The sequence below is a fragment of the Barbus barbus genome, assembly GCF_936440315.1.
Source record: "Barbus barbus genome assembly, chromosome: 28".
In the NCBI taxonomy this organism is placed as follows: domain Eukaryota; kingdom Metazoa; phylum Chordata; class Actinopteri; order Cypriniformes; family Cyprinidae; genus Barbus; species Barbus barbus.
In genome coordinates, this window is record NC_136756.1 from 6,668,964 (window position 1) to 6,687,183 (window position 18,220).

The 18,220-nt window shown below is 37.6% G+C and overlaps 2 protein-coding genes across 3 annotated transcripts; both read right to left on the reverse strand.

Annotated features, from left to right (window-relative positions):
• Positions 1-1,853: 1,853 nt before the first annotated feature.
• LOC306847890 (queuosine 5'-phosphate N-glycosylase/hydrolase-like) lies at positions 1,854-7,546 on the reverse strand (the record flags this gene model as incomplete). Its single annotated transcript, XM_079382118.1, has 4 exons — positions 1,854-2,083; positions 2,574-2,769; positions 4,204-4,460; positions 7,210-7,546. The coding sequence occupies 4 exons, from the start codon at positions 7,544-7,546 to the stop codon at positions 1,854-1,856; spliced, it is 1,020 nt and encodes a 339-aa protein (XP_079238244.1).
• Positions 7,547-9,160: 1,614 nt separating this feature from the next.
• On the reverse strand, positions 9,161-18,130 carry hnrnpk (heterogeneous nuclear ribonucleoprotein K). Of its 2 annotated transcripts, none has more exons than XM_079381892.1 (16): positions 18,097-18,130; positions 17,149-17,251; positions 16,158-16,255; positions 16,033-16,089; positions 15,380-15,423; positions 14,520-14,592; positions 13,545-13,658; positions 13,342-13,470; positions 12,940-13,256; positions 12,761-12,793; positions 12,583-12,625; positions 12,072-12,084; positions 11,583-11,618; positions 11,398-11,459; positions 11,153-11,322; positions 9,161-10,134 (listed from the first exon to the last, which is right to left on the reverse strand). In XM_079381892.1, exons 2-16 carry the CDS (start codon positions 17,204-17,206, stop codon positions 10,104-10,106), a joined length of 1,278 nt encoding a protein of 425 aa, XP_079238018.1. In that variant the 5' UTR covers positions 17,207-17,251; positions 18,097-18,130; the 3' UTR covers positions 9,161-10,103. The 2 variants fall into 2 exon arrangements, with proteins under 2 accessions (XP_079238018.1, XP_079238017.1); XM_079381891.1 differs by having other exon boundaries at positions 12,761-12,814.
• Positions 18,131-18,220: the final 90 nt, after the last annotated feature.

Below are 18,220 nucleotides of genomic sequence, written 5' to 3' on the forward strand. Positions count from 1 at the left end.
TAGTCTTAAAGCATCTGTATTACCTACTTTTTCCTGTTCTATATGTGACCCTGGACCACAAAACCAGTCATAAGGGTAAATTGGGTTTTATACATCATCTGGAAGCTGAATAAATAAGCTTTCCATTGATGTATGGTTTGTTATGAAAGGACAATATGAGGCCGAGATACAACTATTTGAAAATCTGGAATCCGAGGGTGCAAAAAAAATCTAAATATTGAGAAAATCACCTTTAAAGTTGTTCAAATGAAGTTCTAAGCAATGCATATTGCTAATCAAAAATTAAACTAAGCTCACTTACAGTTTACTACCCTTAATGTAAATGAAGTTGCTCCTGTTATTACAGCTGTGGTCTGTATGTTAATTAAGTTCTGACACCCCTTTGTCTGAGGTAGTTCTTGGGGGGTCCCACACATGATGTGATCATCCCAAATGGTCTACAAACAACATAACTGTTGACTTTCTTCTTCTCTATACTAATTAAGCCATTTTGGGAAATGAGCATAATCAAACATATATCCTGGAGTGGAATCTGGGTCGAGGCAGTTTCTTACACATAGCACAATAATTTCATGATGTGCCACCCTCATGTGGCTGTGAGAGGAAACACAACCACTCACCAGCCTCAAGTCAATGAAATAATCATCTAATGGCCAAAGAGCAAGGTTTCATTGAAATTCATTATAAAAAAAAAAAAAAAGTTGACAAAGAAGAATTTGGAATTTTTAGATTTTGAATTATTTGGACAAACACAACAAAGTACACGTATAATTCAGCAGGTTTTTATAGCCTTTCATAGACGTAATCAACTGAATTTGACCCAGATTCACTTCACTCACAATGTAGAAACTTCTCAAAGGTGATCTAGAGAAATGGAATGCACCTGACCTTTTAATATCTATGTTAATGTGATATTTCGGTTATTTTTCTTCTTAATAAACTTATCAGAAATCAATTTAAATCAAATAAATGCATAAAAAAAGTCCAATTACACAAATTTCTTGTTTTAGTAGGTTTGTAAGTTGGTATCATCCATCAAAACAGTCTTAAATTCTGGGGCCGATTGTTCAAAAAGTTGAATCTGGATCAGATTTGGAAATCCCATGTTTTGCTATCCAGGATCAGGTAACCCATCTTCCTTTTGTGCCAGTTTGTCATAGCAAAATTGGATTGGATCACCCTGATCCAGATACACACTTTTTCAGATTTCCAGATCTGGATTACTCTAGCCCCTAAAGGGACATGGTGATGGAAAAAATAAAAAATAAACATTGATGGGGAATAAAATGCCAGTGTTTTGCATTGCATTTACACAAATAACTTAAAATGTATATCCTTGCACATTATCAAACCAAGTGGCATATGCAAACAAATGAACAGACTCCACTTTTCTGAGCCGTTCTTGCAATTACTTTAAACCAACTAGTTCCTGTATAACGTTCTAGACATCACAATCAAATGTGGTTGAGCATTGGGGCCCACTGTGTGCATGAAAATGAATATGTCTTTATGATTTCTTACTGGAAAGAAAGAAATAATTTGTAATACTCATCTTGTCTGTGTTCGATACAATCGATTCTTTCAAACCACAGATTCATTCAAGAAGCAGGCATCATGACTGTGTGCTCAGAGATGCGCAACACGTGATTCTCCTGTGGCTTTGTTTGGAAGTATTTTCATTGACAGAGAAAAAATAGGGAAAGTAACTAACAAAGTTGTATTTAAAATGTATGTTACTCAATACTAACTTCCTGTTTCACCTCTATTTTCTCATGTAACAGATGCACCTCACCTCGTTTTCATAACTTTATTAAACAGCATGATACAAATAAGAACTTGGAAAACTGATGCTGTCAATAGTAGATGCAGCGTGTGTGATGTATTGGGATATGGGCCATTTCTTTATGGTGTCTTTTAGCATATGGCCACAGGTAAAAGTCAATTAGAGCAGAGTTGATGTGGCAGCTCTTCCCGTCTCTCTCCTCCACGAGCTTCCACAGATGCTGTCGGATTCTCTCCACACACCAGATGGAGCAACCCCTGATCTCCACCTCTCTCCTCTCACCTGAGCTCAACAGTTCACCTGTCAAACAAATAACAATCACTACAACAATACTGATGAGATTACCTGTCTATTACTTAAGGATTAATATAGCACAACCTGTCAAGAAATGTCCATATTCCACCCAACAATCAAAAGAAAATATTATCTAATTTTTGTACATAGTATATTATTTTTACATAAGAATATTAAAGTATATTTTGTTTAAATAACATGAAACCTATTTTAATGCTAGTATTTTTATGAGTATTAAGTACATTTTCCAAATTTTCATTACTATAATGCAATATATATAGAGAGTTCAGATGCAAAAGACTCCAAGTGCGTTTGAAATTTTCTTCTAAAATGAGTTTTATCAGGCCCATATGTGTAGCTTCAGTAATAACTGAACATAAACCTAGGAGCCTGAGAAAAATGCTAATTTTAGAAGAAAATTTCAAATGGCACTTAGGTGCTTTATTAATGCTTTTTTTTTTTTTTACATAAATTTTATCAAAAAGGCGCAACAAACCGTTTTTCAATGTCTCCATAAGGGCCTCAGAGTAGCGCAAAGCTCCAAGGTACACGAGGCCTTGTGGCACCCTGTAGTCAGCGAACATGGTCAGGAAGTCCAGGTTAGGGATGTTACCCTCCCCTCGTGCCTCCATGATGCCCCAGAAGTCTGCCACAAGGATCTGAGCTCTCTTATAAAATGAGATCCTCTTACCCTACAGTATCAACAAAATGTGTGTTTATCATGAGGTGATATCATTTTTGAAAAAGAAGTATGGTTTAAAGAATAAATCGCACTTGAATGAAGGAGCCAAATGAAAGTTTTTATGGGTTCTCCTTGTTTATGTAAAAAGGTATTACAGACAAGTTCATTCACTTTATATGCTTTAAACATGTAAAACATCCACGTCAGTTCACAAACTAGTGAACTGAACCAGTTCATTTACACAAACTGTCTGAAAGAACCAGCTCATGGCAAAGAATCAGATTTACCTGTTTGCCTGAGGCTCTGGATTACAGGTATTAATGTTGTAAATAATATTCAGTTTCTTGCACATACTGATCGTTTCGCTTCATAAGACCTCAATATATCACCAGGAGCCATGGGTATTAATTTTGTGTTCTTTGATATGCTTTTTTTTATTCTCAAAGATGGGCAGCTGCTGATTTGCATTTTATGAACCAGCAAAAAACACAATTTCAGCTAAAAATATTTTTTAATGTTCTACTGAAAAAGAAAAAAAATCACCTGCATCTTGGATGGCCTGAGACTGAGAGTAAGTAAATTAACAAAACATTTTTATTTTTGGGTGAACTATCCCTTTAAGTAGGACTTTAGCATGTAAATTGCTTAGTAAAAATGCATTGTAGTTTAAATTTATAATACATATATTTAAAAGTGCTTTTTTGACTGATTTATGTACTACATAAAAAAATATATTTTGAAGTAAACTTTTAATTTGACATTATTAAGTGCCTTTTTAAAAGTGCACTTAAAATGTGTTAAGAAAGTGTTTCTCTTTTAGTACACTTAAGTGGTATTTAAAATTTAAAGTATTTAAAGATTTGAAGTACACAACAAATACACATTCAATACAATTAAGCACACTTATTATTCACAAGGAATAAAAAGTGCAACTAAAAGCTGAGCTCGCTCTGATCTGAATCCCTCTTTCGAAGGCAGTTTAGGCGATTTTGGAGAGGCTAGCAATACCAAGCTAGCTTTGAAAGCATTAGATCCCACCTTTCCTGACCAGAGGCTAAGCAGCTACACGATGAGAGACGGATGAATGCAACGATTACCTCATGTCTCATTCACTGGTGAGAAAACATTACAGTACAAAGTGCATAATATTACAATAATAACGTGGCCTTCCATTCTCGATCGTTCTGCAATAGTGTAATGGACGCTCTGATGACACATCACGTTGTATAATGTCTGGACAGCCTATTGTAGCCCTCTGACAGAGGAATATAATTTGAAGAGCATTTTATGGTCCTGTGCCTTCCACAGACAATATAGATACATATAAATACATTTAGACCACCTAACTTATTGTATGGACTTTCGACCAGCATAACAAAAAGTGTCTATATCAATTGCCCTGCCTTTAAAAGGCTAAACTGAAATCCTATGTGAATATTTTTACCTCGTACATGGCTTCATCTCTGTATGACGGTATATTCTCCACAATGTACTTCACCATCTTCTCTGCATCATTCTCACAGTGACTCATGAATATCCGGAAGGATCCGCCATGCTCCATGAGCACTCGTCCGGCCTCTGTCAGGGCCTGGTGACGCTCTTTCAGCATCGGCATGGGAGTATCGCTGTCTGAGCGCAGGACTTTTGCCAGCTCGGCCTCACTGATCTGAGAGAAGTAAGTGGGGTTGGTAATGGACACTCCTAAATAAAGACATCACACACATATCATAACGTTAAACATATAGGCTACAAAGTTCTGGCAAGAAACTCTAGATGGCGCAGTCCGATATGTTCTAACTCAATATCACATAATGACATCATTATCACATGTCATAACTGACTGGTTCTCTCCTGTATCAGTAGCCAATGAGCTCGCTGCTCAACATTCAAATATTTGACTAATGCTTGCTAGATGCAGCGCACTTCAGAAACCCTCCATCTTCCCCAGCTCCACCTGTATAGATTTGCTTGGAGGTTATTCATTAGGCAACACCTGTATGTCACCGTCCCCCACTGTCATTTTGATTTTTATTCTAATAAAAATTATTTAGTTCAGTTAGAGAACAGACACTACAATTAAAAACTGAACGCGGCTGCTCAATACAGCGTGCTGAACGTCAGTCGCATCATATATTAGATTTCATTCACATGAGGAGAGTGAGTTGAGCTGACTGACAAGAAGAGTGAGGTGAGACAGATGACAAAATAGCAGAAGATTTAGTTTCAAAACGAAATGCAAAAGCGCATGTTTGGCAATATTTTGGATTTTGAAAAGCCTGTTGACTTTTGCCGTTTATCTATGATTTTGGAAGTTTTTTTTAAACATTTGTTTCTTATTTACTTGGTTCCACAGTGATTGCTGATTTTCAGTTTTGTATACCTAGGCTATTTAAACTTTGTAAAGTTATTTGTTATGTTATATTAGGCCTAGCCTATAGAATGGTGTAGTTTGATTTGTCTTGTTAATAAAGTTCATATATAAATTTATAGGGCTGGGTATTGTGACCAATTCTGCGATTCGATTCGATTCTTATTTTTATGGTTTCGATTCGATTCGATTTCGATTCGATTCGATTAGCTATCAATATTTCATTTAAAATGTTAGTTTTGCAGACATGGGATCCATATTTTGATATAAATGCTGGTAACTGAAACTCTCCTACTTAAGTTTATTACTGAAATACACATCTACATTAATAATAGGGTGCACACAGTTGTTTTTTTAGTGGAGCAATTCGAAAGATAAGTGAAGTGACATTCAGCCAAGTATGGTGACCCATACTCGGAATTCGTGCTCTGCATTTAACCCATCCAACGTGCACACACACAGCAGTGAACACACACACACAGCAGTGAACACACACACCGTGGCCAAGCCTCGCTCTGGGTGAACCGCCTTCTTGATCATGGTGTCTCCCCTGCCAGGTAAGTATATCTATAGATGGTGACACCTTCAGGACGAGAGGTGAATATTCATATCCTCTTACCTGAAGCACAAGCATTAAGAATCGATTCGGGGATTTCCCGAATCGATATCGTTGCGTTAAACTGAAGATCGATTAAAATCGGAGAATCGATATTTTTTACCCAGCCCTATAAATTTATATTAGGTTAAGTTGAGTTTGAAGTATTTAGTTGATGCTTGAATTGATGCCGAATTGCTGCTAGTTTGAAAGTGAAAGTAAAATGCGCACGGCGCTTTTAAGCTATTTAGAAGTGAAGGAAAGTGAGGAAAAGAGGGAAAACTCAAACAACAAACAAGTAGTGATGTTACATTCAACATGGAAGCTCTCAAGCTTACCGGGGTTACCGTGACAAACAACATGACAGCAATTTTTGACCGCCATATTTGAAATAGCAGCTAAACACGAACACGTTGGATTCGCCGTGTTTTGGATGCCGATGTAGGTTCGCAAAGCCATGAACGTCAATAGCAACGCAACGTCCACTATTGTTGATAGTTTGTTTAGGCTTGTTCGGGATGGATCGGTGCGAGGCATCGGGGTGCTGTGGGAGCGACTGGAAAGCAGACAGCTCTTTATGCTTTTGGATCGCTCTTGCGGTGCTTTAGTGTGTTGTATGCCGATCCATCGATCTGTCTGCCACGCTAGTGAAACGAAACATGAAATGTATTCAGTGACGTAAGACCTGGCTCTGTATTGGCTCTCTAGCCTGTGGAAAAGCAATCGGTTCTTAAAGCGCTCGCCAGTCGAACCAACTAAGAACCGGCTATAGCACTGGCTCTGAACTAGCACCTGGAACTGCTTTGGTGGAAAAGGGGTATTTAAGAACTGGTGAAGAACCGTTGAAGAACCACTGAAGCAGCAAGATTTGGTGCTATACAGCACCAAAAGTGATTCCCCTATGATTACGAGCCAAAGAACCACTTTTATAGCTATATAGCACCATTTATTTTTTTTAAAAGTGTTGAGCTCAAAAATGAACTTTGGCCATGAAATAACAGTCAAAGGACGGTTAAAATAAACAGATCGTAAATTTAATTTATGTTTTATATATTTCACTTATTTAAGTGCCAGTACACACCACATGAATGACTTTGACAATGACCATTATTTATATAAAATATAATAAAACAAAGAATCGGTTGTAGAACCAGATGTGAAAGCAGCATCTGTAATGGAACATAACACAGTTTAGTCATTTTTATGACCACTAGATGGCCACAGCATAAACCGCTTGAGAAGCTTCGCGTAATGAACCTTTTTCCGATACAATTGTGTTGAAAGCTTCGCTGGATCAGAATGCTTCACTTCGCCATCACTACAAACAAGTGCCTTACGCCGAATTGTGTTATATGTTATGTTATATGTGCTGCTGCAGCAGCATTTCTTACATGCTCACAGCAGCATGGATGTGTACTTGCTCTGCCACCACAGCAGCGTAGCAGATCTATTCCACCAAACACATTAACATTGTCATCTACATTCACCTTCATCCATAGCTCTGGTCACAGCCGCACAGAGAGACATGTACCCTCGATAGGTGCTTCCTCTACACACGACCTCACACTGCTCTTCCTCCCTCTCAGGCCAGAAGGAGAAGTTCATGGTGTCGGTCACAAACACCCAGTTGATAGCTTCGTCTGAGTCTGGCGGAGGCGCCAGATGATTCATCTTCTTCCAGCCGCTGGCTGTGAACTCCTCGCTCTCACGGAGATCATAGATCATCTGCGCCACACGTTTGACTCCATCTTCATCCACGAACACATCTCGACTGCGCTCGGCCACGAACTGACCGGACTCTCGAGGGGACAGTGGCTTCTCCATCGGTTTCTGTTTGAGAAGAGATAATGCTGAGAACTGAACACTAGCATACTGCACAGTAATGCATACTATTAAAACAAATAGAATGCAATGACAGTCATTACTAGTTCATTGGTCACAGTGGGAAAAGGTCAAGTTGAGTGCATGGTTACTCCACGCATGCTGCATCCGAATATACCTACTATTTAGTAGGCATACTTTTGGAAAGTAGCCATGTTGTATGTGATGCAGCCATCAGTTTAGTTCAGAAACGTTTACTACAACAATTAACCAACAGTATACTATTTCACTTAGGTGTTTTTATTTAAATGAACGATTATTACATGATTCATTAAAAATGCTGTAGATATTTTTTATTCCTTATTTTATGACAAATTCTAACAATTGTGATATTGTTTCTAACATTTTGCCATGTGAGAGATTAAACTATAGCGTTACTTACTGAAAAGTCTCTGTCCAAAAATCGCCACTCGGTTGAACGGAGAATAGTGAATGTAATCAAACAGCCTTGCTTTAATGTAGTGAATGCTGCTCATATCTGCAGAAGTGAGAGAGCAAGAGGTCTGTGTGTCTATCTGTACAAAGTGCATCAGGTTGTGCATCAACTCCTCGGACATAAAACACATATTACACTTAATAACAAGTTGTACTTGAAAACACACACACACACACACACTTTAGCGTCTGATTTCCGTGTTGGGCAAGCTACTTTCTTGAAATGTCATTAAAACTAATCTAATTTATTAATAAAATTATCATTAAAACTAATCTATTAATAAATGTATCATTAAAACTAATTTATTTTAGATTAGTTTTAATGTCATTAAAACTAATCTAAAATTAATTAAATTTGCATGCATTACGTGATTTTTTTTTTTTTTTCAAGATTATATTTTGTGCAAGATTAACACTTGGACCTTACGCCAGACCTGGACAAAGACACAGTTAATGTCTAATGCAAATATATTGCAAATTTGTAACAAAATAACACAAGCATATTAAAACACCACATAGACGCGTAAAAATTAACGCTAAAAACGCGATTTTCACAACATGTCTTAAACTATGCTACATATGCATGCTATAATAAAAACGGTGTCAGACAATATCTGAACTTTTCTTTATCTTTTCTTCAAGCCATAAAGATTACTGTCGGCCAAAGTGCAAAAATGTCTGCGGCAACAGTTGAACTTTTCACATTTTCCACTGCATAAATGTGCAGAGCAAACAGAATAGGAGCACAGGACCAAGTGTTCAATTTGAGCTTTTTTACATGTCTGCAATCTTTAACCCCCCCTTCTAATTATTTAGATTGGCAATTAATAACACACCATACAATGACATTCTATAGAATTAGAATTAATAAATCTCACACAAAAGTGAAATAGATCTGGACAATATGTCATTCTATAATCAAAATCAGAAATTTATATTTTGCATATAGAAAATTAAGCCTGTTTTTCAGGCCATAGAGACTCTGGTTACATTATTTTCACAATAATTAGCACATCCCACCGCAGCCAGTAGTGTAATGCAAAGTCTCATTCGAACAAATGCACAAAAAAAATCATAGTTAAATACATTTGTGAAGTAGGCTTATAATTATGACTATTAATTAGTTTGTCCAGACATGATTTTTATTATATAATACTGACATTATTTAAAAATACCACGCTGGAAAAAAATGGCAATTCCTTTATTTCAGACAAATGACAAACTCTACAAATGTGCCTGGTTGGAGAACTTTAGAGACAATTTGAGTAAAAAAATAAAGATAAGAAAAATAAAACAAAGAATAGGAGCGTGAGAATTATTGTTCTGCTCTGACACAAATATAGTCTAAAACTTAAAATCCACTTTTTTCTTCTCTTCTTAAAAAAAAAAAAAAAGACTGTGGGCCTTCTTTTAGGATGGCAGACCTACAAAAAATTCCAGAGGTAGAGCAATTTTTTTTTTAAACACTACATTTTAAAAACCCAGCAACAGACAGGAGAAAAGACATTCAAAAAAAGTACTGCAAGCCTTCAGTACCTGGTGAAAATATTATCTGTATTTCTGAGGATAAAACATTACACGCATGGAACAGAGAGAGTAAAGGGTGTATTCATGTCCATAGTATTCATTGGTTATTTACATTTCATTCTCTATCTAATGGCATTTTAGAACGCTCAGAAAAACAAGGTGTAAAAAACAAAAAAAAAATCATTGTGTGACTGATAGAGTTTGCAATAGTGGAAAAATTTCAGAACTCACTAAATGTTCACTCCAAAAGGGAAAACAACAACAATATCCTGTTGAACAGCAGTTATCTGCTCATCCAAGATTTCTGCGAAGTGAGAGTTGGCCCATATAAAATTAATATTTATAAAAACAAAGCAAAAAAATAAAAATAAAAAAAATCCCACAAAATCCACAAATCAACGACAACCAAAGGGCTTGAGCTCGTACGATTCTATGATTCATTCCTATGAAGGTAACAGACAGGGACACGTCATGTGTCAGGCCATCGCGTGGTGACCGGACTTGAGCTGCAGCTGGATGGAGATCCTGAGAAAGGTGGTTAGTTCTGGCGTCCCAAGAGGTGCAGAGCACTGGAGAACAAAACACATGAGACAAACAACCAGTCAGCAACAGTACCAACATTTCAGTAGTCTCTACCAATACCAGTAAAGATCTATGGCTCTCAGTACCAATTTCACTACCACACCAAAAACTATTGTAATTATGTATTTGTTTTTTATTTAGCTGGTAACACTTTATTTTAAGGACCAATTCTCATTGTTAACTAGTTATTTTCAAGCATATTACTAGCATATTGGCTGTTTATTAGTACTTATAAAGCACATACTGCTTTATTCTGCATGGCCTTTTTTAAAGTCCTTTAATCTGCCAAATACCTAAACTTAACAACTACCTTACTATTAATAAGCAGCAAAGTAGGAGTTAAGAAAACTCTTAATACTTAGTTCCCTAATTTAAAGTGTTCAACCATTTCACTTTTTGAATATAAGTAAACTCACTTAATTTAATTTTGTACAATTGACATTGATTTGAATGTATTTTTTATTTTTTTCCTCCTCTCATAGATATGAATTTAAGGGTTTCTGCTCTGATTTAAGAACTTTTTCAGGGTGAATTAAGACTTTTTAAGACCCACAGAAACCATTTATAATCAATGAAGCGGATTTCACTTAAAATCCTCTGATTGGCTACAGTGTTCATGTGCTCAACCAAAATATCTGTGATTGGCTACAAAGCTCAACACTGCAAAACACATTAGCCGAGTCCAATTCAGGCTGCGTCAGGGGCTGTCCCAATTCGAAGGCCTCAAAAAATGCCTCCTTCGTTTCCCAGAGTATAAAGGATACAACTGATAGATCCTTCATCGCCCAGGCTACCAAGATTCATTGTGTGCCGATGACAACAGGATTTTTTGAGAGAAAATGCGGGATTACACTTTTAAATGCAAATGTTTTCGCTTACTATGTGGAAAGGCTGGCATTGTTACATCTTTGAAATTGTAGTAATCAACTTGGTACTGAAGTCCTGGTACGTTTGACAACACTAACTGAGCTGTGAGCTGCTGAAGTTGTTGAATGTGTCACACACCTGTTCTGTAACAGGTACTGAGCGTTCTGGATCTGGTCTTGGGTTCCGGTGATGGTGATGATGCGGTCCTCGGATCCCTGCAGGGGCTCGTCGATTTTGATTGATGCTCCGGACTCATGACGAATCTGCTTGATCCTCTGACCGCCTTTACCAATGATGGATCCCGCCAGCTGAGAATCACAGCAGAGGGAGATAAACACGTGTTTCATGTGTAAAGCGCATCGCATTATGAGTGATTTACTCACATCTTTAGGAATCGTCACTTGTGTGGTGATCACAGGACCTTCACTGTAACTACTCCTTCCACCTGAGCATAAAGAGAGAGGGAAATCATCATAATGGGAGATTTGCAAGTTACAGTAATTTACAATTACTGGACAATTTTTAAAAAAGTCAGCTGGCCTTCTTTATAATAGAATGGAATACTTACTAGATTGATAAGAGGAATCCCAAGATGAATTGTTGTCTGATTTAAGAAAAACAAAAAGAAAGTGTAAATATAACCTTTTGTAAAGATGAAGACGACTTGTGTAAACTGGGCCACTCTTTTGATAGTCTTTTCAATGTCAAAAACAGTCTCAATTTAGTTGAATTCACTCAGTAAATATTTAAATCAGAAACATAATTTGTAAAATCTGCAAAATACTTATTTTTGGACAAAAACTTTCTTAGATTAATCGCCCTTAAACAGCATGTAAAGAAAATAAAAAGAATTGGTTGCTTCACATGTTGTTCCAATGATCTTCCTGTCTAGGTGTGTAGTGCTCAGCCAGAGCAAGTGCGTCAGTAGCTGTTAAAAGGTTTTCAAAGGCCTTGAGGAGGCTAAACATGACTTAAAAGGTGAACAAAACTATATATATAAAAAAATAGCCTGAGCTAGATAGCATTTATTTAGCATGTATTTAAAAGACAAACTTACCGTATCCATCATTCTGCAAAATAAGAGAGAAGAGAATAGAAAAGTGAGAATCAAAAACAAGAAAAAAGAATGCCATAAATGAGATAAAAATGCCATTTTATTTTTTATTTTTTTTAATTCTGTGGTGGAAATGGGCTTCTGTATAAAATAGCTTCTCAAATAATAATAATAAAACAAAAAAATTAGGACAGTACTTAATTTTGGCCATTGAGAATTAATTAGATTGTTGTCGTCTAACTGTTGTGATTGTTCATGTGACTGCTGGTCAGCCGGGGCATTGAAACTCATCTATCCATAGCATTATTGCCCAGGAACACTCACCATCAAAGAGATGCAGTAGCAAAACTTGATAAAATGTTAATACTACTGAATAAATATTACAAGTTGTTTTTTTTTTAATGATGTGCACATAAATCATTTTGAACATTCCAGCATTAACAGATCTATTTTGTGAGACACGTCTTGAAACTGAACTAAACAGAATACAATTACAAAAAGACTGAATACTGACCATGCTGCCTCCATAACGATCATTGCGCCCTCGTCTTTCCCCACTGGAGAGAAAAAAAACAGTAAAGCGACAATAAACTAATATCACATACTACTACAACAAATACTGTTCCACAACATAAAGCCAACATGACTGCTAACAAGCGAAAACTATACGCAGATCCAGATAAAGAACTTACTGCCGCCGTTCATCCATGTGGCCACGCTGGGAGCTGTAGGAATAATGATCATCACTGTCAAAACAAAGAGCCATACAGCATCCATAAACTGCCAGTCAACACAAATCAACACTTAATGATAAACCAAAATTAAAATTCTTGGCTAAAACCAAAAATAGATGACAGAAGTATATTCTAACCCTCTCCTGTGGTGTGAGGGTCCCATGGGCATGTTTCGTGGAGGACGACTCCCTCCTCTTCCCCCTCTCTGGGAAGGAGGGGGGCCCCTGCGGGGGCTTATGTCATCATAGTCTCTCCTGTTTTGCATGTGGTGGCCGCCACGGCCTCCGCTGGGGGGCATCCGATCAAAGCCACCGCCACTGCCACGCCCCCTCGAGGAGAAGCCGCCCATAGGCCGACGGCCCCGATCTTCATACATCACACTGAAGCCGCCGTAGTCATACGTCTCATCGTAAAAGTTAGGGTCGTACTGCTGAGCTCGACCTTTAATGGGAGCCTGGAGGGACAGAGAGAGTTCATGAGAAACATGTCTAATGACACCTGGTCAATCAGAACTGTCAAACTGTCTGAATCTGACTGACATCCACAATGAGCTCCAGCATGGTTTTAATGCACTCCACCACCCGCTCCGCTTTGCCCCCCACGAGCACCACGCGGTCAGTGGACTGAGGACAGCACTCCTGAAAGAGCTTGATGGTGGTCTGGGTGCTCTAAAAGAGAGAAAAAGTTGATCAGCACAGGAAGTTCATAATTTGCAGTTCAAATTCTCTTCTCAATGTCTTACTTCACGAAGTTCCTTGATCTTGGCGCCCTTCACTCCAATGATGCTCCCAGCTAGACTCTGATGGATGAGCAACCTCAGTTCACAGTCAAAGTCCACATCATTATGATGTTGATACTGTCCAACCAATCAGAGGGGAGAACCAAATCTGTCATTCAAATATCATGTAACATACACACATACAGTGTATATATATCAGGGATGCAACGATATGAAAATTTTGTCCGATACCGATAACTCTTTATATTTGAAACCTGATAACCGATATGTTGGCCGATAAATATATCCACATTTTTATGAGAGCCTGATTACAAAAGGTCTCCATTAAAAGCAACATCCTATATACTTCAAGATAAGCAGCTTAATTTGAACACTGTACGTTTAAAAAAAAAAAAAAATTTACTCTCCCATTACCAAATTCTTTCATTAAAAAAACAACAACAACTAATAAATAAAATAATGCATAAATAATGCAAAGTCATACAGAATAGCCTCTGTACAGACAATAATTTAATTATTTTAATTACTAAACCATATTGTTGATGAAAATAATAGGAGAAAAATAAAAGTGGTGGTTATTAATAATGCATCAATGATTTTGAAAAAGTAACAAATGAATACCACTTTTTTAAATAGCACCATTGCTGTTGCAGCTGTGCGCGCTGTAGCTGAATGAACTAATGCTGAACTGAAGCACTTGTTATAGCGGGTTAATTAGGGCATATGACAATCAGATATTTATTAAACAAACATAATTTTACAACTTATTTTTGAAATAAAAAGATGGAAATGCACAAGTTATCTTGAACTAAGTTATGCGATAGTCAGATGTGTAACTCGCTGAAACACGGCAAATAAACCCCAAAGAATTCACAACTTTTTATTACGGTAGTGTTCACTGACTTTTATAAGTTAAACTTCAATGCTGAACAAACTGGGAAAATAAATCATTTTTGTTAACTGGGAAAAAACACTCACCTCTTCCAGAGTAGGTATGACCTTCAGCAATATCTCAGCTACTGTGGGAATATCGGCACTGATGCTTAGGATTCTGTCAAAGTAATGAGTCGCATTCCACGAGAAGAGAACCGACATTAGCAATACATACAGCCCGAAGAGTACCATCAGTGCTTTTGTTAGTGCATTTAACAGTGAGGAGAGAACACAGACCCCAAAGAGTCATGCACTCCTTTGTCAAAGGGGAGTGGAGAACACGGGAAAACAAAGAAAAACAAACTGAAGCTCCTTCCCGTTGCTGAAATGTCAAGATACAAGGAAGGTCAGATATGTAGTGTGACAAGAGAGGAGATTAAAACTGATAGAGGGGTGACAAAGTGCAGAGAGAGACAGAGACAATGGCAGAGATGAACATGAATGAAGCAGGAGCTCCAGGAGATCCAGCAGAGAAGGAGCAGAAACAGATGAACAGGCCGGGAGTGGAGTAAAGTTCAAACACAACAGTGAAATACAACGGACAAAAGGGAGAAATGTCATTTACACTGCCCCTTCACCCTCAATAAATTCAGCCTTGTATTAGCAAGAAACTTGTCAAATGAGAACTGTGGAGAAAGTACATTTCCCAAAGGTACAAAAAAAGACACTTCAGAAAAGTTTCTGTTGTTGGAGAGGGAAACAGGGTAGGAAAGGGTTTCCTTACATGACAGAAAAGGCATTTGAACATGGCAAAACAGTTAATATAGATAGTCATGGCAGCATCATACTCATGTTTCATGGCAGTAAGGGAGTAGTTTGTACATTAAGGATGTTAAAACAGTTCTGATATTGGCAATAACAGAGCTGATATGACTTGGAGTTTGGAGTATCTGAGTGGCACGTACCGCTCGGGCCCACTGCTGTCTGGGACTGACACAGTGGCATTGTACTGCAGGGGGCGGGGCCAAGCACCCAGAGCAATCAAGCACACGGATGTCAATCAAGTAAGCCGCCCAATAGGAAGGGCGCGATTATGGGTGTGGCCAACCAGGGAGTCAGGAGGTCAGGCGGCAACGCAGGTGGGCGGTACGAGTCGATCCGGAATATGGGAATTGGCCAAAAATGAACAGAAAAATAAAAACAAAAAAAAACAAGGAAAAGGGGAGAGGGAGTGGAAAAGGAATACATTTTTTAATTGGAAACACTTTCAGTGTGACTTTCAATTCTCATAATGTTGGAGGAGAATGGAGAACAGGAGAGGAACAGAGATTATGAGAATATGTACTAGGCCAGTATCAAAGATTCATATACTCTTCAATTAACTAAAGAGTACAGTAGAATGTGGGGTATTTATGATACAAAGCACTGCTTTTGTAACACAAACTGCCTTGGTTCCACAAAATATATTTTTTTTCGCTTGGACTGAGATGATTTTAAAAGTGGCTTTAATACATATTCTAAAATATAACCCAGTTCTACAGACATGTGAGCTCCACCTACCATAGTTTATGTGCATGGAAAGAGTGAGAATGTGCAAACTAAATGGAAGAGTACTCACATCTGTGCGCAGAGCTTTAATATTCTTCCCACCCTTTCCAATCACCGCTCCGGCATTCTGGAGAAAGGAGTCGATCAGAACTGAGGTGCAGCAAGAGAAACTAAATAGGAAAATCAGCAACTTACTTTGCTCTGTAGCAGAATTCGAAGCTCCACCATGTCGTCAGAATTTCGGGATCGCTTATGAGGCATGTCCTCATCCATATCCTCAGCGGAACGCTTACCTGAAATCCATTTCACATGGAAAAGTTGCAATGAAACAGAAGTAGCGACAGAGCTTTCTTTTGTAGTGTTATGACATTGATAAACAATTACTAGGTCAAAAAAATGAAGCAAAATCTATAATATGTATTTGGAAAGCAGGGAGCTTTTTCATTTCATGGCAGCATCAACCCTATAAAGCCTGCTGTATCATATTTAATATGCAAATTTCTAAGGCCTCTAAATTATCAACACGATCAGAACTTTGCTGAAAAACCTGTTGCTCACAATCTACTACACAACTTCTGTCGTCTGACTGATAGTTAACACCATTTAGGAAGTACTTTTACTTGACTTTTAGTATAATTGCAAAAATTTCAAGCGTGTTTTGTTACTGTGAAATATTTAATGATGTTTTTTAAAAGTAAAAATAACTTTTATTGTTTTACAATGAACATTTACTAGTCTGAATCAGCTTAGGTTTACTTGATTTCCCATACATAAAAAAAAATCATGTTACAATGAAAGAGTATCAAAAATGACCCATCAGGCTTTTGTAGAACATTTATTTGTTCATCTTTCAATCATAATCATTGTATTATTGCATTATGGTGCTCTTTTTCCTCCTTGAGATTGAGCTCCATATTCCCCTGTATAATTTTATGAGCCATAAAAGTCTGATGTATCAAACATGACATTCAACAAAAACATATATAATTTTCTCTTTAGTAAACCGTCACAATTCAAAAACATTTGATTTTACAGCTATCATTTCATACGACAGGCTTTACAGAATTAAACAAGATACTGCATGAGAAAAGTAGGATGGGATTTTATCCAGTGGGAAGATATGGATGATAAAAAGTTTGGACATTGTTTTTTTTTGCCTTTAAAAAAAAAAAACTCTGGATCTTACCATTACTCTCTTTGTTGCTGAAAGTATCCTCTTCTTGTGGGTCATTTTCTGGATCCATTATCTACAAACGGAGATGAACAGCCCTCTCTGTCCAAATGGATGCCTAAGGGAAAATCCACAGTACATGAATGAAAATATTATGACCTGATAGGATGCTAGACCCAAACTTGTGTGTCTTATCAGAATGAACAGTACTCTTTGTCTGCTGAGCATGATTGGGGAGAAACGCAGGAGGAAGAATTAAAAACAACTATATAATGAGTTACACAAAAGCAGAACTAAAACTAAATATTCTGGTAGCTGTTCTACAATAATGTACTGCAATGCAACTACAACCAATATCCAACTCAACTATGTACTGCCTGGTAAAGTGTTGGAAAACAAACATACACTTGGGTTGTGTCTCAAACCCTATTAGGCTGCCTACCTAGACAGCACTGTGTGCACCACAAGGGCATATGAACGTTACGATACACAAATTATTTCTAACGATGATGTTGTCTAGATATGAAGCTCGCTGTGTTTGATTACGGTCAAATTAATTTGTTAGTCGCCATCTTCCTGTCCTGGATCAGCTGCCTGACTGGCTAATTAACAATAGAGAAGCTAACGAGCTAGCTAACTACCAAAAAGTATCTTCTATCATCAATAATACTCGCATTTACTACGCCGCGTGGTAAAAAGAAATATAGTCAAATTAGTAGACACACACTTCTCATAGCAACTGTGGAAATTACAGTAACGTTAGATGGTTACGGTTGCTAGTTTCCTTTAGCTAACAGAGATGAAGCTAGCTAGCGCAAGAAAACAATACAAATTGCGGCCGTGTGCACGAAAAAATACTTTAATAATTTAGCATTGTGAAACTGTTTGACACAAGAACGTACTGTTTACTTGCGTAAAAACAATAATAAAGTCATTTTTGTTACAGGAAATGTATCTACCGACCTGTTCCTGTCGTACTCCCCGCACTAAATCTTTCTAACGCCGCTGTAGCGCGGACCAATAAAAGCGCCTCCCTCCACAAAAGAAACGCGCTCTGATTGGTCCAAACCGCAGCGTAACCGACACT